The following is a 19,710-nucleotide window of genomic DNA, read 5'->3' as shown; positions in this document are numbered from 1 at the left end:
TGGAACTGGATTTAAACTACCTTCACGCAGCTGCCTACCATGGCAACAGCTCAACAATCAAAACTGGTGGCATCCAAACTGCAGGTATACGAATCGATGGACCCAGAAATTGACGCAATTGATGATAGCTCGTGATGCTCAAAGGTAGTACATGCCATACCATGCTAAGAACGGTTTACCCAATCCATGAATGCTTCTGTACAGGACCCTGTCTAAAAGTAGAAGAGATAGGAGATGCCCCGATCAGTCTTTGTGCGAACAAGCCCGTCATACCACCAAAAACCTCTATTCCGTCCGACACCGTCCGAGGGACGGCCCTTATATCGTAACACATCACGTCGTGGCATCAGGCACGTCCACGTCTTCGACTTGCATCGAGGACAATATGCCAAGAAAGAGGGGCGTTCCCGCCAACTGCCGCCGATGGCAGCAGAATATTAGATGAAAATGTAGGACTTCCGGCGAGGTGTTTTCTACCGAGCACATCTGCCTGGATCGTGTCCGACTTGCGTCCAGCTGAGCTGGAGTCTTGATGAGATGGCTCGATTAATTTTTTTTTTCTTCAAAGTCGTCAATATGCCCCGGCGTTGGTAATGATTGCGGATGGGAAAGTTGGCATATTAGCCCAGAACTCCCTTGCATCCAAGACAGACCCCGTCGGCATCATCAAAGGATCAGAATATGCATTGTCGGAAAGAGCCTCAATCCACTCTCGCTTAATAACTCTGCGCAGATACAACAGCAGGCTGTACTCATTAGTATGTGCCGCATCCATCTCGAGGTTGTATGTACTTACAGGGCTGTTCAAAATGCTGTTTCGCTTATTGCGACCCTTCTTGATGTGATTCTTCAACGCCGCCGAATCCAACGGCTTCAGTAACTCGAAACTGCACAGCAGTTCCGCCGAAACAGACATAATCGCCCCCCAATTATCAAACTCGCCGCAATACTGGAGCAGCAGTCAGCACTGTCATCCCTCACATCTGGGAAGTTCTGACTCACGTTCGGCGCGGAAAACACTGTAACCAGGATCCGGTCCTGGAAAAACTCGTACCCGTCTTCCACCACCATGTGTGCCCGACACACCAAGTCAAAGTCATGCTTCTGCAAAAAGTCCATAATGACCTTTTTGCCAAAGCAGTAGCTGACCCCGCGCTCGTTCGGTTCCCAATTCTCTTCCATATCCGCGGGGTCGCTCCACAACAGGTCATTCAACAGTCCATAATCCGGGACGTCCGTTGGCCGAGCAATGCCTCGAATGTCATCCATGTGAGACAGGCTGGGCGAGAGTCCGCCATGCACGCAAAAGATCTTCCCCGCCACGATCGACGCGATGGGGAGACAGTTGAATGTATCCACAAAGGTCTTCCAAATCTTGATGTTGCATCGTCGCTTGCACTCGTCATAGAATCCATAGACACGCGTCACATTTGCGCATTCATGGTTACCACGCAGCAGGAAGAAATTTTCCGGATACTTCAGCTTATAGCACAGCAGGAGCAGGATCGTTTCCAAACTTTGCTTCCCACGGTCGACGTAGTCACCCAAAAACAGGTAGTTGGCAGCAGGCGGGAAGCCGCACATTTCGAACAGCCTGATCAAGTCGGTGTATTGACCGTGAACGTCACCCACAATTTTGACCGGAGCCGACAGTTCCAACAATGCAGGCTGAGACAGGAACAGCTCCCGGGCGGCATTACAGATGGCAACAATCTCTGCATTCTTCAAGCAGACAGACTTGGTAATTTTGGTCGAGTAACCCGCGTCAAGAAGGCGGGAGATCATGTCATCCAAGTCAATCGACTTCAGAGCACCAATGCTCACTCCGGGCGACCCATTTGCGTCGCTCGAGCCGGAATTGATAAAGTCGAGGAGAACAGGGTTCATCTGCGAGTCATTGCGGATTAGAATCGATTCTCCCGGTGCCTGTGGGGTGGTGGTGGTGGGTGGCCCCGAGGGAGGTGCCTCAGAGACGAGGTCTACCTCCCCCGACTGCTTTGCCTCATCGATATTCTTGTGACCGCGGTTGAGAGACGTGGACTGCGAGGGTGACGGAGGCGGCTCCGGCGTCCCACTCCGAGAATTTGGGTCGTCCGGGCCCGGAGACGCGGCTCGATTGCTAGCTGCCGATCTGACAGAAGCGGCATCGGACCTGTCATCATTGATCGCGGAAGAGGACCCACGAGGGCTATCGCTATTTTTGTCGCCTCCCCGTCCACCGGGGATTTTCGACCGGATGGAGCCCCTAATTGACCTGATGGAATCCTTGGTGTCCGAACGAGAGAACGACGGATAAGACTGTAGCGTGTCGCCGGAACCTCCGCCTTTAGACTGGGACTGACCCATCGCGGATGTTCCAGTCGACACTATGTGGTTTTCGGCGCGAACAAGGTGACTGTCGAGGCCTCAATCCAGAGGGGTCTCGGGTGGCAAATCTCCAGCAGAGACGAGCGGCGAGAAACTCCAAAACAACAAATCCAAAGGCTTCAGGATGCAATGGCGATTTCTTCAAATCGCTAAAATGCACAGTCGGATTCTATTGTGGACAAGAAGCGGACAAGTCAAGATTGGGCCGACGACAACCTGCACTACCCGAAGCAGTGTTAGCCCAGGACATGCATCCAGAGGAAGTTTAACGAGTTAAAAAAGGCCAGTCCCGTGCCGAAGCAGTGGTCCCGAATCGCAATGCTCCCCATGGCCGGCCATATGTGAGGCTTTACCCCATGTACCCAGCCGACCCTGTAGCGTTCGTCTGACCTCGCAGCCATGACATAAGCCAGTCCACCTGGCCTGGCCGAGAGCTCATGGACAGCAAGCGATCCGAGTGGGAAACCGGAGCAGGCCAAGCGAATGGCACATGCACGATGTACAGCGGTGGGGACTGGCCGGGGTGAAGAATGCGTCATGGGAGGACAGCGGAGGAGCACAAACCTCCAAACAAGCACTTCCAGCGCCGCGGATTGTCCGGCCGAAAAAAAAGCTCGTCCAAGTCGAGAGGGAGGGAAGCAACGCAGGATTCAGCATACAACGGCGTCGGCAGATCGATGGGGGGGAATCGTCCAGCCGTTGCAGGGAAATCTCAGCAGTCGTTATGGTAATTTAAATAGCAGGTCAGCAACCTGGCTAATCACCGAAGCTATCACCGTTCCGGGTGGCTTGGAAGCTGTGGGGAGCGGCAAATAAGGTGATCCCGTGACCTTCCGCTGTGGCTCTGTGGCTTTGCAGCCTCTCCCAAGTCCGAATCTCCGCCGCCTTCGCTTATCTAAGCCCGAAGCCGACACAAAACGTCATCGCCGGGTCGGAAACCCGCACAGAGGGCAGCTTGCCCAGTTTTTTATACTTGTCGGCCCTTCAGCGGCTCGGTCGGTCTCTACAGGCGGCCCTATCAGAGGGCACATTCGGGGCTGACAAGCGCCTCTACCGATCGAACCTGAAACAACTGGGAAGAGACTCGTGCTGATCATTTCTTATGTTCCGATCTCACTGCTTCAGCTGGAGTTCACGCTGGTTGTACGCGTGCTCTCATTGACTCAGTAGTACCATGTACAGAATGCGGAGTTGTACTCTAAATCTCTAATTCCATCCTCTTCTGCTCCACCGCGAAATCTCGGTCCATGTGATATACGATGCCGCGCGTTCCAGACCGCCGTAGGAGGACGATCCAACCAGCAAGAGTAATAGGTCTGGCTCCAGGACGAGAAGGGTATCGGTCATTGGTAGAGGCAGCCCCCGTCGGAGGCGAATCACAGCGGCAGCGAATAAGCCGGTGCGAAGGACATTAAAAAATTTAAAAGTGGTCGATGCTTTAGTTTTGCCATGAGTCCCCGTCTCAGACACTGGGAGCCTGAGAGCTCGACCCCACGTGGATCTCTGGCTTGGCTTTCGGGAAGAAAACCTGGTGGTTGATATCATCATGGTCGAAAAACGGGAAAAGAGACAAGGACAAGGAACCCAGTTTGCAAATCAGGTCAGTCCGCGGCCCTCAAATGATTACTCCTCCAGCTCCAGCTGCACTGGAGCGCACTTCGTACGGATTCTCTTCCAGCTCTATCTTCGTGATGTGCTCGCCGGGGACGACGACAAGCCCGACCAGGCGACTCGTCATATCCAGCTTGACGTCCCGGCTCTGATTCGTCGACGACTGCATGGCGGCGCGAACCGCTGATTCGCTCGGATAGCGGTACTCTTGAGTGTTGGCGAGGATGACATTGCGATTCTGCCGAGCAAAGTCGGGAGGTGGTCAGCGGCTCCGAAACTTTACCAGAGATAGCTGAACGAGAAACGAACCATGTCGGTGCATTTGAAGATCCCGACAAACATGCGCATATCTGTCGTGTGGATTCGTAGGGTGCGCCCGAGCAGGGACTGTAGATAACGCACTTCCTCCCGAGAGGTGTCCATGGCGACTGAAAGTCCAGAAAGTTGGGTGGAAAAGAAATCGAAATATGTGTTCCTGAGGAGCTTTTTTATCCAAGTTCGATAGCAGATAAGCCCACCCCGCACACACGGTCAGCTGCAATTGTACATTTCTCGGATTCTCGTAAATTTTGACTTCTGCCTAAGGTATTTCCGATGATGTTATTGAAATCAGGCTGATCATTGTGCGCTCGGACGCTCATGGTGAGCCACGTCTTGAAAACTAAACCATTCCATCCCCAAAAAAAGCTGATATTTACACGATCAACAAATCCTGACGCAGCATTCAAACCCAGAACCCAAACTCCGGTTCGCTAAGCATGCAAAAGATCCAGAATCAGAAAATAGCAGCCGATCATTTAGCAACGTGATCGTTACACCCACCCAACACATCCATGCAATATCACTCTCCGATCACGATGCATCTAGATCCATCATAGCATCCATCGGCACATCCCGGTCACTCGGACTTCCAGAGCTGCTACTGGCCTCGCTCCCCCTATTTTCGGAGTCTATCGATGAAGGCGGATCAAAGCTGGATAGCATCGACTGGCAAGAAGTAGGATTCGCGGATTGTTTTGCATCTCTCTCCGATACTGGAGGTTTAACGGGACGGAAGTACTTGTATAATGACTGCTGACGAGGATCCATTGGTTCATCCAGCTCCGATGATGATGGTGACATCGACGACCCTGGTTCCTCATTCGCAGGCATTTGTGGTCGCCTCTGTGCTGCAAACAGCAATCTTAATGTATTTTCTATAATCCCTGTCAGATATCGTTCTGGACAGCTTGGACTCTGAGACCTGCTTACCATAAATTGTCTGTTCATCAGGCCTATCGTCCCGAAATCTCTTCCGGGTACGACTGTTCAGATGTCGGGGCACGTCGTTGATATACACGTGAGGATCGGGATATGTCCCCATGCCCATGGAAACGGCTGAAGGAAAGGAGGCCTTCCGTTTGAGAGACATGGTGTAGTACTATGGACGGCCTCGTCTTCGCAATAATGGCGGAATGGCCCCGTATGATAGCACCGCTTCGTACAAGAGGATCTTTGACGAGTACAAGAACAAGCGCCGGCAATTGGAACCTAGGGCTTCAAAACCATGCCCGCAATGATCGCGCGTTCTGAGAGCTATGAACTTGGAGCATGACAGTGATAGATACCCCCCGACGCGTGATTGGAAAGAGCAACGCGGTGCACTCCCGTGCCGTGTCGCCGCTAAACCCGATTCAGACAAGAACCTCTAAGTGCAAATACCTCCGATCTGAATTCAAATTGCGGTTCCCCGCAGTTTTGAAAACAATTTGAACTATTCTCAATCGAGTAGGTTGGCCCTAATCTCCAAACCCCGCGAGACATGTGAGAGCGGGGAGCTCCTCCGTACCAGCCGCTTACGCTTACTTCATTGTCCTTCGCTCTCATCAGGCAATTATCTGTCATTTTTTTCATTTGTGTGCCGGCTCAACCTCATCTCTAGCTCTTCGACACTGAAAATGACAGTCAGAAGGCCGTTTCATGCTGGTTCGTGGTATGAGGATGATAGAGAGGTTCTAACGGCCCAGCTGGATGGATGGCTGGCAGCTGTTCCTAATGAGATTGAAGGCCTCGGCCCTCTGCCTGTTCGTGATGCAAGAATAATCATTGGACCGTAGGTCAGAACCTGGCTATTGCGACATTTGCGATGCCAAACTGACGGGACCAGACATGCCGGATACGCCTACTCCGGCCCATGTGCCGCATGGGCATACAAGGCATTGGACTTGTCAAAAGCGTTAGTGTCCCGATGCTGAAGATTTCAAATAGTTTTGGTCTCACTGACTGAGACTTCATGGTGATGTAGTGCGCGGATCTTCCTGCTCGGCCCCTCCCATCACTACCCCCTTGCCACGATCGCATTGCCGGAAGTGACGGCGTATAGTACCCCGCTATCGGACGATCCTCTGCCCCTCGACACCGAGGTGATTGAGAAGCTGCGGGCATCGTCCCGGGACTTTAGAACAATGACCCGCGACATTGATGAAAGAGAGCACAGCATGGAACTCCATCTGCCGTATATCCATCGCCGTCTACAGCTCCAGTTTCCCGATCGGCCCACATCAGAGTATCCGCCTCTAGTGCCGATCATGGTGGGTAGCACGAGCGCCAGCACCGAACGGGTTGTCGGGACGTTGTTGGCGCCGTACCTCAACGACCCGTCTAATGTATTCATCATCAGCTCTGACTTTTGCCATTGGGGTCGTCGCTTTGACTACACGTATTACGTGCCCCATGCCCCAGTGCAAACCCCACCTCTTCCGTTGTCATATCAGTACCTACCCCAGCCGCCGACGACTATCGAGGCTGCAGAAGAAGCCATTAGTGCAGTATCGGGCCACCAGTGCCAGCAGTCGATCGGACGGAAGAGCACTCTGCAGGCGAAGATTTATGATAGCATTTCCGCAGTTGATATCGCTACCATGAGAGCGATTACGACCGGTACTACGGACCAGTTCTTGAAGACCCTAAGATTCACAGGCAATACGGTTTGCGGCCGTCACCCGATCGGGGTTATCATGGCTGCAATGGAGGAAGCCGCAAAACTCAGGAAGGCAAGTGACACAGAACGTGAGAAGCCGATTGGTCCGTTCCGGTTTCTGCGATATGAGAGAAGCTCGGATGCGGTGGATGTAGCAGATAGCTCGGTGAGCTATGTGTCTGCGGTTGCCGTAGCATGATACTGTGTTTCAGATAGATGCATTTCGGAGCCGTTCTTCTACATGGCTGTTTACTATCTTGCTTTATCGAGGCTATCCATCAAAAGAAATCTATTCATAATCTGTCATATGCTATCAGGATACTATTGCTATGGAGCTACTCCTCTAAATTATATATATATGTGCTACCCTTGCGCCATATTCACGAAGATCGGGTCCGTACCTTCGTTGATGCTTCTTAGAACTAGGATTTTCCTGTTCGCGCGTCAGCTGCAGGGAGATTGACAAGCGAGGGAGGCAATGAATGTTCAAGCTCGGAACCGCTACTACCGTAGTCTCAGCCTACTCCAGAGGTAGCCTGTTTCGCAGATTGAACAATTTTAGTTACTACGAAGTCAGCCTCCATACGGAGAAGCCGGTCAAACTCTATATAGGACATAGAACGAGCTTTGGGCAAAATGTGTCTAGAAATCTTCTATTACGTAAACTATCTGATGCTGTCTGGGTATTGTTGCAAATGATTAAAACCCTCTCAAGCGACTCAACTGTTTCGCTAGACGGCCCCGAAAAAAAAATCTCGTCGAAGACCGACTCAGTTCCACTCAACCATCTTGCGGCTGGCAGTGTTGACCTGTGTAGAGCCGACTGCCAGTCGGGAGGGACATTCCGCCGCCAGCACATCACACTCCAGGCCATCTCTCTGCATCATCTCGGTGAGCCGGTTGATCTCGTTGTAGTAATACGGCTGTGGTGGGAGATGGATCTTCCAGCGCCCTCTGGATTTCGGGGAATGGCTCAAGCTTAGGCCGCGGAGTGGCTCCAGAAAGGCGGGTATCTTCTCGATGGGCTCACTGAACCAATTCGCCGTGAGATGGAGCGTGAATTCTTCTAGGCCTTTCATCCGGCGTATGGCGTGGCAAGTATCGATCCACTGCTGACGACCGGCCGAAACATACACTGACTTCACCGAGTCTTTGCTGGGAAGCCAGTGGCCCGGGAACGCCCATTTCAGGTCCACTGTTCGGATGGCGTTCCATTGGTCGACCGGAATTGTTGGGAGCAGGTATGTCAAGGTCCAAGTATTGCTGAACTCGAAAGTGTTTGACGAGTACAGCAAGTAGATCGACTCTCTGTATCTGAGTCAAGTGTGAGATATCATGACACATACACTCCAGAAGTCAAATCTTGGGTGCCGAGCTCACATCTGCTTGCAGGTCAAGGGTAACGACAGCAAATGCTGCGGGTGCCACTGATCGCTATCCTTGACGGGTTGATGCAGGCCACCTCGGCATACTTCGCATGGTTCTCGGCAGACGATACACCCGAGTCGTCTCTGGGTACGTTGAATTATGTGTAACCGCTGACCCCCCAGCACATATTTCCATATTATGAGCCTAATCTCTGGGGCCAGCTTGGTCAACAACGCGCAATCCGTCTGGCTACGGGGATTTGACGCGCGAATGTCGGCCTCTCTCGGTCCAGATTCCTTGGCGGTTCCATGCCGAACTCTCATATATCGGGGTAGGGAGGAGGGTTTGTTGCCTTTTCGAAGTTAGCACAGCTACTGCGAGTCAACACGTATGGGAAATGGCGGTAAGGACAGGCATTTGCTTGCCGTGGGCTACCTGAATACCACAGCTGCAGAAATTCCTACACATACTTTGATACCGTTGAGCAATAACATCCTCCCAACTATGCACGCCATTCCTTAATCTTGCCATTTCCTAACGGTGTTTTGATGCCGCGACGAGACGGACAGGGAGCTCGCAACCGTTGGGAAATCGGGCAACCAAACGCTATTCCAGAGCTTGACTCGCGCGGATGCGCTTCATGAAACCCAACGGGCACTCATGGAATCGTTTGAACTTCTCTCGAACGCTCAATGTCGTTCGAGAATGTGGGTTGAGTTGTAGTAGGGCGAGTAGGAAATGGTCGGTCAAGGACTGCGTTATTTATCGCTCGACTGGACGGCGACATCTGCCAATCCGAGCTTGTCTCATCGTGCCACGCCAACCGGCAGCATCGATTCGAGCATCAAGACAGCGGTGAGGATATCGGATTCTTCATTATTAAATTTGAAGTGATTGTTTTGACCGAAAACGAAAGATAAAAAGTCAGGGGAACTATTACCAGTCATCCAACAGGTAAAACTATGACCCTATCAGTTCCTATCAAGCTGGTGTGATCTGGAGCCTCTGGTAGGCTTACATGTATGATACGGGCCGGTATCAACGCATCTGGGGTTAAGAACGAGATTGGCTACCCAACCTGCCCGCACGGACCGGAAAAGGCGGGGGTCCAAAAAAGGGAAAAAAGAATGACCGGTGCCGGGCTCGATCCGGCGACCTCCTCGGTGTTAACGAGGCGCGATAACCAACTACGCCAACCAGCCATTGTTGTAGAGTGCGGGTCGATTTTTGACTCTTGAGAAAATCCCACCTGCAATGCAGTGACCCACTGACAGTGAATCACGTGGGTGGTTTATTGTGGGGCGCCAGGTCCGATCTTTCCATGAAGAATGATTGGCTGATGCATACAACTACTGGCTCCCGCATCTGCCTCGCTCAAGGGCGGAAAATCGGGCCCCTTTCTATGAGTCCGCGTGGTCTAGTTGGTTATGACACATCCTTCACAGGCTTTTCTAGTGCGGATGGGGTCCCGTGTTCGAATCGCGGCGCGGACATCGCTTTCACTTTTTTGTCTTTCTCCTAGACAAGCGCAATGTGAGTGCTGAAGGGAGTGAATTCATTTTCTTTTTGCCTCATACAACGGTGTGTAGTGGTACATGTACCTGCGTGATCACTGTTTGCAAGGACGTATCTGTGCTCGAGCGTGCGTACCCGCTGCGGTTCAACATAAATAGTCTGGTCAGTGACTGTCAACATAATGGCGATAAGTTTGAAACGCAACATTTGGCAGAAGGAAAGCACAGAGTCGCTGTGCAACGAAACACAAACGACCACGGCTGGACTTGTTGGGTGAGAGAATCCGTGAGAATCAACATCCATGCCACATCAAATAGACCTTTCGGAACGCAAAAATCCCACAATGGGAACATCAGACACCGATGATTCTTTGAGCTCAGCCTCGAAAGATGAGGTCACGTCGAAGTATTTCGCAGTTGTGCCTGAAGAAAGCAAAATTGGACATAAAACTCCTGGTGTTATCGTCAAAACAAAGCCGCAAGGACTGCAACTGAGAAAGCTCGATCCTGACATCGAACGTTTTATTTTGGATCTATCATCGGATTCTTCGCTGAGTGACGTACCCAGCGATTTGGACGATCAGGAATTTTGTCTCAATATATCGGCCTCGTCCGGGCTATATGCACCACAGAGAGAAAAGAAGGATGGCAGTCGAAACAGAAAGAGAAAACCAATGCCGAGGATATCGCCCTATTTCCAATCGATGCCATCTCCTTCTCAATCTCCGGCAGCCGAATCCTGCCTTCCCTTTCCACCTATCTCGGCACCGACGTTTGGGTTGGTTCAGGAGCAGCTCGCGCATGATCCATTCCGCATGCTGATCGCAACAATCTTTCTCAACCGCACGCGGGGAGGGGTTGCGATACCTGTGTTGTTCAACTTTTTCGACCGATACCCAACCATCGAGGCTGTCGCCAATGCCAGCATTAAAGATGTCGTCGACTCGATCCGATGTCTGGGCTTTCAGAACCAACGAGCGCGGAAATGCGTCGAGCTGGCGCGCACATGGCTTGAAAAGCCTCCCACAAAAGGCAGACGATACCGAAAGATCAACTACCCACGCAAAGGGGACGGACATGACGTCGGAGCCGAGGAAGTCATCGGCGATGACGCGGATGATCCACGCGTGGCATGGGAGATTGCGCATCTCCGTGGCGTGGGCACGTATGCCTTGGACAGCTGGCGCATTTTCTGCCGCGACGAGCTGAGAGGTCTAGCAAAGGATTGGATGGGAACCGGAGCGGAAGGCAACGGCGATTTCGAGCCAGAGTGGAAACGAGTGCTCCCCACGGATAAGGAATTGCGTGCCTACCTCACGTGGATGTGGCTCAAGGAAGGTTGGATCTGGGACCCGGAAACTGGACAGAGGACCCGAGCGAGCGAGGAGATGATGCGTGCTGCCCGGAAAGGCGGATACGCGCGGGAAGGACGGAATGGTAACTGGGTATTATTGGAATTGGAAGGTGAAGACTTGGGAGAGGGAGAACCAAGGAAAATGGGCCTCAGTCTGGGCTACTCTGCTTCATCTACTTTGGATGTGTCAGGGAAAGTGGCCGATCAATAGATTTTCGTGCATCTATAGAGTACGTACAAGCTTTGTTGAATGCTTTGGAAAAGCTGGGAATCGAAATTCTTCAGGGATATCTCATGTGACTACAAAACATAACAATCCAACATACATTCGTTAATAACCAAGATCATAAAAATACCCAACACATGTACTGAAGCACTCATTATTCGTGACCGTGGCTTCTCGTATCATTCCGACCGCCATCATGGCCTGGCTCATCAGTCTCCGGTACAGGGTCAATTATCGGCCGCACTGGAGAGACAAGTGGCGGAGACAGCGGTGGAGAAAGCGGCGGAGAGACTGGCCCTTGCTGTTCGGGACTAGTCGCTCTGCTCGAGCCATCCAATTCGGATATTCGGCGTTGACGGGTAACCGGAGCCTCATGAATGTCAGACACCTCCGAAATAGAATTGCTGGCGTTGCTTGGGCGGTGTTGATGGCGCTGATATTGTTGTGACTGGACCGAGTCGGATCGGGAATGCCGTGTTGTTTCGTGTTGCATTCCTGCTCCCCAGCTCGACATGTCCGAATCATTGGCCGGCAACTCATGCGCGATATTCGCTGTATTTCGCAGGAAAAGTTAGAATGGTATTGTAGTATATTGAATACAATATTGGAAACTCACAGTCAAGTTCCTGCGGGAGAGGTCCCCTGAAGACTGGGGGAGGCGATGGCGAGGAAGGAGACATGTAGTCGGAAGTAGCCCTCTCGTAAGTGTCCACTTCTGTGTTTCCTTGTGTCGATGTAACCTCTGTGTGCGTTCTCGCAACGTCATCGAGGTGGGATGGGGTCTTGCTTAACCATCTCATGATTCCTCGCGTCTGACTCGAGTCCGTAACAAGGGATTTACGACGAGCTTTACGCCGCCGCCGCCATAGCAGGAAGAAAACAACGGCGGCTCCGATGACAGCTAAGCCCACGAGAACGCCTATGACAGCTCCAGCCCATCCCGGCAGTCCGCCTCCACCACCGTTCGATTGTACTGTGATGACTGGAGGGACAGATGTGTCCGTGGTGTTCGGAGTCTGGGCATTGTATGGATAATATGTCGGGATCTCTTTGGTGTATTCTGTCCGGAACACAGATGCAAGGTCATCATCGTTCCATCTGGATGGTGCCGTCTTTGTCGCACCGCCGCGACCGCTAGGAGCAAGTTGGTCAGCAAATTCGGACGATACTCTTGATGGTACAACTTACTCGCCACCGATTTGAGCGGTTACCAAATCCGGCACTGAATACTCATCCCATTCCGTTGGATCATAGGAGTCCTGGAATCGCAGAGTATTCAGATTGAAGACCTGGAAAAGTCCGCCTTCGAGGCAATGCATGGGGTTTCCTTTATATATTCCACCCAGCACCATCATTTGATCCGGATAGGGTTGGACGCATTTGTGCCCGCTGCGGCCATGCGTGGATCGGCCCGAGTACACCTTGATCCAGGTGAAAGAGGGTAAGGAGAGCACGTAGACGTCATCCGATGGAGTATGCAAGGGACTAATGCCATCATATCCTCCATAGATGTAGATATTAAATGACGACTTATCGCTTGCTACAGCAACAGTGGAGCAGAAAAGAGTCAACTGCGGCGGAATATCGCCTGTGGTGTTTTGGAGGAACCTGGCCTCTGTTGTCAAATCTCTGACCACCGGAAAAGGACTCGATGGCAGACCTACCACTGCTCGTTGGCGATATCGTATACGGCCACCCTTTCCATGAATGTAGGGCTTGTTCGGTTCTGTTCAGTCATCGCTTAGTGAAATCGTGATTCGGAAGATGGAATTGCCAGACATACGCTTTCAATTTCTTGCTCCTCCGTCAAACCCCTAGATGATATCACAGACTCTGGATTGACCACTCCTCCAATCGCGACCAGGATTCCCCTGTCGCCGACCGGAACCCAAACGAGTTCTGCATTGGCTCTTCCTAGGATATCTGGTGGCAATGTATTGTTGGTCCAGGACTCGTGTCTCATCTCAGACATGTCTACCGTGATCAAAGTATTCGCCGTCCTGTTGGCCGAATGATCACCGTTTTGAATCAAACCCCAGTTCTCGCCACGCATTCCACTAAAATAGAAACCGAGGTTCTCACTCGGTGCCGACACGCCGGCGCCATTTGTGATGTACCGAGTCACATCATCCGGGAGGGTCTTTCGTACGAAACCAGGTTCCCAAGATGCTCGCTTGGGACCATATTGATGAGCCTCGTATGCTATTACTTCGTCAGCATCTGGCGGATCTGCGCTGTCCGTTCTTCTCGTCAATCCTCTGCGTTCATTTGGTTAGAGCTTAATTCATACGTGCGCATGACGCCAGCTTTTGGAACCCACCCGTAGAGTAGTAATTCGCCTTCATTTGCAAACATGACTCCATCGATGAAGTTCGGCGCGATGTTGTTCGCAGCGAGGCCGCCAGTCTTGGATATGCTACCCAACAGCGACGAAAAGTTGCTGCTTTGATTGAACGGCTTTCCGAAGTTGTAAGTATACAGGAAAGTGTTTACGGTGTCTGAGTCGGGTATCAGCCATCAAGCGCTCGGCATCCGGACGAATGGCTCACCATCTGCTCTGGGATCATTGGAACCGTCGGAGTAGTGCCTAGTATCCTTTCTTTCAGCGTCTGCTTTTTTTGGGAATCGAGAGATTGCAAAGCCCTTACGCTTGCCACCATAATGATCCGCCGTCGAAGTATACAGTATCACGGATGACATTTGCTGCGATGGAAGCTCAGCTTTGGACATTGCGAAGCGAACAACGGCGTAGTTTCTACCTCGAAATTGTGCCCAGTTGCACATAGAAATGCCCTCTTGATTCTGCCATGGCGGCGCTGCCGCGGCAGCACGCGTCAGCAGCGCGACGGCCGCAAGCGGAGCCCACATTGTCGGACTTGAAATTCAGGTCACTTCCAGTCCGGCGTGGGATAAACATTTCATTTCATTTCAAAGGCCAGAAAATTTCCCCGCGTTGCGTACGAGCACTTTGACAGGACTCATTATCCGCCAAGGATACCTTGGGGCCGATCTCTGTTTGACAGGCTAGTGCGTTCGAAAATTTCAAATCGAGCCTCAGCTCGGCAGACTGACGGAAATGACACCATGCGCCTGGGCCGCGCCGTTTGAATGTCACCGTAAAACGCAAGTGGTTATTTGGCAGTTTATCCAGCGGCAAATCAGCTCGAAGTCGTGCGGTCTAGATACCGCTTTACGTCGAGCCGCGTTGCTCAAGCCCATTCCCCCGAGTCCTCGATTGTAATGAATTAACCACCTTACTCAGTACGGAATAATCACAGTCGATCGACTGGCTAAGTGAGTCTTGTTAGGCTGAATGACTCGATGCAAGTTATGCTAACCGATGTTCTTTGAAATCAAGAAGAGGCTAAGAGAGAAGACGATCCCGAACTTGGAGTGCTGGACGAAACAGGTTAAACGGGTTAATTCAACTGGACTCTCATTGGCCGGAGTCCCTCCCCACTTACCACAGCCGCAATATGATTCGTAACCAGGAAGGAAAATCGCTTCTCTTTTGAGCAATTTCCTGCCTGTCAAACAAAGAACCTGGATGAACGATTGGTGGAGATACAGCGTGGCCTGTGCTTCCGCCACCATTGGCCAATAGACGTTCAGCGTGAGTTGGCCCGTGCAAACCTTGTGTCCAGATCAGGAAATTTACACCTGAAATCAGCCTCCTTTCCTTGGTTTCTTGGCATTCTTGATCGATCTCAATAACCTACGTTGGATAGATTGTCGGTCCGAGGTCACCAAGTGATCAGCACAGAGCATGCTGCATGGGCTCGCCTATCGACATGGACCGCGCGATGCCCGATGATCAGTCATTCCTTCTGCGTCTCGACCCGTACTCATCTTCCTAGCCACAATAACGAGAGGAGCGGGAATGAGAGCAACAGCTGTTAGAGTTCTACAGGGAAAAAAAGAAACCAGGTACCAACTCTCCTGAGCCACACAGTACTGCCTAAAGCCAAGTCTACCGCCAGCACAACGCCACAGCCCTGGTTAGAGCCGAACTTTGGAAATGGGAACCTGAACTAGGCTCAAAGCTGAACAGCTCGGTTCCCCAGCAACGCTAGCGTCGTATTTCTTTTTCAATTCGCTCCGCTGTCATTGGAGCAGAACACGAACAGCAAGTCGTCCAAGTGCAGCCTCGCTGGACCATGCGGGGCATCGAATTTAGATTCGGAATAACCATTTGGAAAAAGGGCTGACGTTGCTCAATAGCGCAAAAGTAAACCTAAGAAGTTTAAATGAAGAAGAGCTCGCCTAGACTGCAGGGACCTTGGATCTGGCAGCAGAGCCTCGTTGCTTGCTCTCTCTTCCCAAGTACCTCTTACTTATGGAAGTGAAATCTGTGCCTTCTCCGACTGACTAGGAGACCTTGATCATCTCGTCGGGTTGTGCAATATTTTGCTTCCTTGGTGTAGTGCTGCCGTCCTTTACCAGTCGCGCATACCAGAGCAGCTTGATCGTGTCAGATTGCTCAAAAGATGCGCTGGAGCGCTGCAGTCGCGGCGGCGCTTCTCTGCCTCCGTGCGGCCGCGCAGAGTGATTCCCCCAACCCTGGCTCGGATGTCTCTGCACAAACTGTGTACAGCACGATTACCGTGACCGAGACGGAAACTGTACGGCCGAGTGATTCCAATGATTTGGTACAGGCGAAGCATTGCTGTGGTGACCCGGTCACAGTGACGGTGACAGTGGTAGGTTCTATATCGACAGTCTTGCTCCGGCTTCGCGCTAAAGGGTCTGGTAGTCTGCCGGTCTTGACTTTGACCTCACAATCTGTATCGACAATCCAGTAAGTGCATCGTTTGTCCCAATTGAAAGGAATTGAAAAACTGATGAAATCAGCACCATCCTTGGTGCCCAGGAACCTCTACTACTACAACCACAACCACAACGACTACCACAGTATGCCCATCATGCCACACTTGCGGTGGCGATCCTACGACTACTTCAACGTGTCCAACAGTGACCACCACTATTCCAGGCGAACCATCGCACTGTCCAACAGTTACAATTACCGAAACTGAGACTGAGACAGAGACAGAGACAGAGACGGAGACAACGACAACTACAAAGACAAAGACAAAGACAACTACAACGACAGCTCCGGGAGTGCCGACCACCACTACACTGCCTGGAACCACAAGCACGAGTACCGAAACGGAGACGGTGACGACAACATCAGTGTCGACCATCACGTCTTCCTACGTCACCACGTATACTACCAGTATCACGTCAACCATTACGACCACCATCTCGGATACCATCACCTCAACCCTGACTACGGTGATTCCTACAACCATTACTGAAACAGTGACAACAACGAGTCTGAGTACATTGACGACGGTGACAACAACATCTGTGACCGAGACTGGTACTCCCGAGACGGATACAGTTACCGTCACAGAGACCACTACGGACATTAGGACGGTCACTGTCATTATCACCGTGCCTGGGCCTACCTCGACGGAGACAGAAACAACTACGTCCACAACAACTCGCAGTCTGACGCTGTGCCCGAGTCGTACTGTGAATCCGACTTACACGCCACCGGCACCGCTTCCGAAGGATTACCTTTGGGGATGCCCACCTGGGTACCTCTGCCGTCCACGCAAGCAGCCCGGCGAAGAAAGTTGCAACTTCGAGGCCGGAGTGCCCGCTGATACATATGTCTGCAGTCCGGAGGAGTGTGTCGAAGCGCCGTACCTCCTCCCTCCGGAGTACTGGGGTGAGCCAGGTGTCTCGACGGATATTGGCAAATTCAATGTCAGCCCGGGATACTTCAACTTGAATCCCGAGCGCTTCGGTCTCACATACGACATCTTCCAATTCCCTCTGGGCTTCGAACCGAAACCAAAGGACAAGGAGAAGAGACAGAGCATTGGCCTACCGGTCCTCCCAGGACAGTGCTACGATGACTGCAACAATGCAATGTTGGAAGCCGAATCCGAGGGCAAGACAAGCAGGCTGTGCCGCGCCGGCTCGGCATTCATGGAAGCACTGCAGAACTGCTTCGATTGTGCAGATGCATTTGCCGAGGAAGGCGACACGAGTCGCGATGACTTCCCCGAGTTCGCTCAGTTCTTGGATTTCTGTGATGACCAAGATTCGGATCCGACGAGCTCCGCCGATGAATCTACTACCTCGACAACAACGACGTCGACCACTAGCTCATCAAGATCTACGGAGACAACGTCATCGACCACGCAGTCCTCGCAGACTACCAGTAGCGAGAGTTTCGTGACGGCGACATCAACCGGCGGTTCTGAGAGCTCGCAATCAGCTTCCCAGACGACAGGTACGGCTACTCCCACCGACTCGTCTGGCGGTGGTGGCGGCTCTGGTGGTTCGGAAAGCTTGTCACCGACCGAATCCACCGCGGCACCTCCGGCCCCTGGTGATGACGTGGAGTTTTTCCCAGGCGCTGGAGTCGGTCTCTCTGGACAACGGATTAGTCTGCCGTGGCTGGTCACATTGGTCGCCGCTATGGTCGCTCTGTTCTGATTTGAAAATAATTTCCCTTCATAGCCGCCGAGCCTCGCCGAGAGAGTCTAATCTTATCTTGCATTTTGACCTTCGGCTGAATTCGGCGTTGCATTTTTCTGATTGATTTTTTGGTTTTTATGGAGGAAATTCGGGTTTTATGATACAGTTAATACGGGTGACGAAGTTACGACGCTCCTTTGTACCTAGACGATATCACGACGCTCCTTTGATGACTGGACGAGGAACATAATGAAGATTACTATCAGATAGTGTAGTAATCTAAATAATGGGAAAACAAGTCAAGTTGACATTATTCTAGGCACGTTGATTCAAAGTAACTATGAGCGCGACGAAGTTGCTTCTGTATCACATCTTCCAGAATTGATAGCCAGATCTCAGATCAAGCAAGGTAACATTGCACGAGTTTGTGCGAAATACGAAGCATACTACCTGTTCTCTTCGATAATGAAAGTGATTACGTTCGGAGCCTTCATCGCACGCCCAATTGATTGTCGACGGTGAGAAGGGCAATCAATTTTTCCCATTTGAGCCTCATCCTCAACCCAGCAATGGATTTTGGCCTACCACTGTCAACTTTGACGTCACATGCGTTTTCTGATGGTTGCAGATCGGTCCGGCCCGCATCCATTGGTTCCTAGGAGTGACAAATTGCAAACGGACTAAACTCTGGGCTCTCGGGCCTCCCCGAAAAAAAAAAAAAAGCCCTAAACGCGTCGGAATTAAGAAAACGAGGACCTAAGCAACCCGAGCTGAATTAGCCGCTAAGCCCACCCAGATTCCCATCCCACGACTCCACGCCATTGATGATGAACAGGTATTGGATCTGAGCGGGGTTAATTCTCCGAGAATAACGCTAAAAGCTACGCAAATTAACTTTATGCAAGATGCAGGCACTTTACAGGGTAAAACTATGGGCTTTACGCGTAAGTAAGTAGGAATGGACACGACGGAGTGCTCCGGATGAGGTACCCTAAGTCCGAGGCTTTGTGCAAATGGGAGGTTGAATTTTAGTCGCGACTGACTCGTATTCACCATGATCTGCATTCGTCATTGAGCAGCGGGAGGTGACATTGATGACCAAAGATATGCCAGAGACAAGAAAAATGATTTGGAATCGTCGACGCACGATACATCTTTGCTGTCGGTCGCAATTTGTGACGACCGAAGTAGTCCCAAGTACTGCCTAAAGTTGGTTGTTTTTAAAGACAGCGGTGTCTCCGGGATCCGGCGAAGCCGACACTGCAAGGAACGAACTGAACCACTACTACAAAGCTGCTTCTTAAACGACCTAGTGCACTGTCTGTGCACCCCGACCATCAATTTACCTAGTCAAGGCAAATTTGCGGAGTTCAGGGCCACGTGGACGAGGTAAGTTGAACGTCGTCGGTACTTTTCTGGAGTAATACTTCGACGCTGACATCCATGTCCCGTAGTAGGAGGGTGCATTTCAATATCTCATTTTCGCCGGCCATAGGCTGTGATTCAAAGATATCGAGCTTGATGAAAAGACCTTCATCTAGCCAGCGGTATGTCTCGGATGGTTTCTGGAATATTGATGTCCATACGTCAGGACCAGCCGTTTGATCAGTACGGAATATTTCTATTGTTAGCACCACGACGTGGCGGTCTAAAGTACCTGTACCTGATTCTAGCAGGTTGGTGCGGCTGAACTGCCATACTATCAACAAACGGTCAGCTCAATAAGCTACTGATTACCATTGATCAGCCATCAGAGCGCCACACGCATTGGTAGCGCCTCTTGACGTCTATTTATCAGCAAGCACTGTCAGGCACCTAG

At 51.5% G+C, this 19,710-nt stretch overlaps 9 protein-coding genes and 2 non-coding genes across 11 annotated transcripts; 5 read left to right on the top strand and 6 right to left on the bottom strand.

Annotated features, from left to right (window-relative positions):
* Nucleotides 1–190: 190 nt before the first annotated feature.
* VTN49DRAFT_4856 (uncharacterized protein) lies at nucleotides 191–594 on the top strand (the record flags this gene model as incomplete). Its single annotated transcript, XM_069412848.1, has 2 exons — nucleotides 191–403; nucleotides 454–594. The coding sequence occupies 2 exons, from the start codon at nucleotides 191–193 to the stop codon at nucleotides 592–594; spliced, it is 354 nt and encodes a 117-aa protein (XP_069266775.1).
* A 122-nt stretch (nucleotides 595–716) lies between these two features.
* VTN49DRAFT_4855 (uncharacterized protein) lies at nucleotides 717–2,346 on the bottom strand (the record flags this gene model as incomplete). Its single annotated transcript, XM_069412847.1, has 3 exons — nucleotides 717–746; nucleotides 797–949; nucleotides 1,003–2,346. The coding sequence occupies 3 exons, from the start codon at nucleotides 2,344–2,346 to the stop codon at nucleotides 717–719; spliced, it is 1,527 nt and encodes a 508-aa protein (XP_069266774.1).
* A 1,636-nt stretch (nucleotides 2,347–3,982) lies between these two features.
* Nucleotides 3,983–4,401, bottom strand: VTN49DRAFT_4854 (uncharacterized protein; the record flags this gene model as incomplete). Its single annotated transcript, XM_069412846.1, has 2 exons — nucleotides 3,983–4,216; nucleotides 4,288–4,401. 2 exons carry the CDS (start codon nucleotides 4,399–4,401, stop codon nucleotides 3,983–3,985), a joined length of 348 nt encoding a protein of 115 aa, XP_069266773.1.
* A 429-nt stretch (nucleotides 4,402–4,830) lies between these two features.
* On the bottom strand, nucleotides 4,831–5,389 carry VTN49DRAFT_4853 (uncharacterized protein; the record flags this gene model as incomplete). The annotated part of the gene is made up of 2 exons (XM_069412845.1): nucleotides 4,831–5,174; nucleotides 5,230–5,389. 2 exons carry the CDS (start codon nucleotides 5,387–5,389, stop codon nucleotides 4,831–4,833), a joined length of 504 nt encoding a protein of 167 aa, XP_069266772.1.
* Nucleotides 5,390–5,915: 526 nt separating this feature from the next.
* On the top strand, nucleotides 5,916–7,136 carry VTN49DRAFT_4852 (uncharacterized protein; the record flags this gene model as incomplete). The annotated part of the gene is made up of 3 exons (XM_069412844.1): nucleotides 5,916–6,070; nucleotides 6,125–6,193; nucleotides 6,263–7,136. The coding sequence occupies 3 exons, from the start codon at nucleotides 5,916–5,918 to the stop codon at nucleotides 7,134–7,136; spliced, it is 1,098 nt and encodes a 365-aa protein (XP_069266771.1).
* A 571-nt stretch (nucleotides 7,137–7,707) lies between these two features.
* VTN49DRAFT_4851 (uncharacterized protein) lies at nucleotides 7,708–8,836 on the bottom strand (the record flags this gene model as incomplete). The annotated part of the gene is made up of 3 exons (XM_069412843.1): nucleotides 7,708–8,251; nucleotides 8,318–8,657; nucleotides 8,776–8,836. 3 exons carry the CDS (start codon nucleotides 8,834–8,836, stop codon nucleotides 7,708–7,710), a joined length of 945 nt encoding a protein of 314 aa, XP_069266770.1.
* A 597-nt stretch (nucleotides 8,837–9,433) lies between these two features.
* Nucleotides 9,434–9,507, bottom strand: VTN49DRAFT_t70. The gene has a single exon. It is a non-coding gene; the product is annotated as a tRNA-Val (tRNA).
* A 204-nt stretch (nucleotides 9,508–9,711) lies between these two features.
* VTN49DRAFT_t75 lies at nucleotides 9,712–9,798 on the top strand. Its single transcript has one exon. It is a non-coding gene; the product is annotated as a tRNA-Val (tRNA).
* A 365-nt stretch (nucleotides 9,799–10,163) lies between these two features.
* On the top strand, nucleotides 10,164–11,384 carry VTN49DRAFT_4850 (uncharacterized protein; the record flags this gene model as incomplete). Its single annotated transcript, XM_069412842.1, has 1 exon — nucleotides 10,164–11,384. One exon carries the CDS (start codon nucleotides 10,164–10,166, stop codon nucleotides 11,382–11,384), a length of 1,221 nt encoding a protein of 406 aa, XP_069266769.1.
* Nucleotides 11,385–11,553: 169 nt separating this feature from the next.
* VTN49DRAFT_4849 (uncharacterized protein) lies at nucleotides 11,554–14,267 on the bottom strand (the record flags this gene model as incomplete). The annotated part of the gene is made up of 9 exons (XM_069412840.1): nucleotides 11,554–11,951; nucleotides 12,016–12,533; nucleotides 12,588–13,007; nucleotides 13,064–13,125; nucleotides 13,183–13,657; nucleotides 13,720–13,897; nucleotides 13,949–13,986; nucleotides 14,048–14,102; nucleotides 14,159–14,267. 9 exons carry the CDS (start codon nucleotides 14,265–14,267, stop codon nucleotides 11,554–11,556), a joined length of 2,253 nt encoding a protein of 750 aa, XP_069266768.1.
* Nucleotides 14,268–15,886: 1,619 nt separating this feature from the next.
* Nucleotides 15,887–17,909, top strand: VTN49DRAFT_4848 (uncharacterized protein; the record flags this gene model as incomplete). Its single annotated transcript, XM_069412839.1, has 3 exons — nucleotides 15,887–16,099; nucleotides 16,153–16,197; nucleotides 16,251–17,909. 3 exons carry the CDS (start codon nucleotides 15,887–15,889, stop codon nucleotides 17,907–17,909), a joined length of 1,917 nt encoding a protein of 638 aa, XP_069266767.1.
* Nucleotides 17,910–19,710: the final 1,801 nt, after the last annotated feature.

The sequence above is a fragment of the Thermomyces lanuginosus genome, assembly GCF_041956635.1.
Source record: "Thermomyces lanuginosus strain ATCC 200065 unplaced genomic scaffold VTN49scaffold_32, whole genome shotgun sequence".
NCBI lineage: Eukaryota > Fungi > Ascomycota > Eurotiomycetes > Eurotiales > Trichocomaceae > Thermomyces > Thermomyces lanuginosus.
This window is presented reverse-complemented; position numbering and strand designations above follow the sequence as displayed.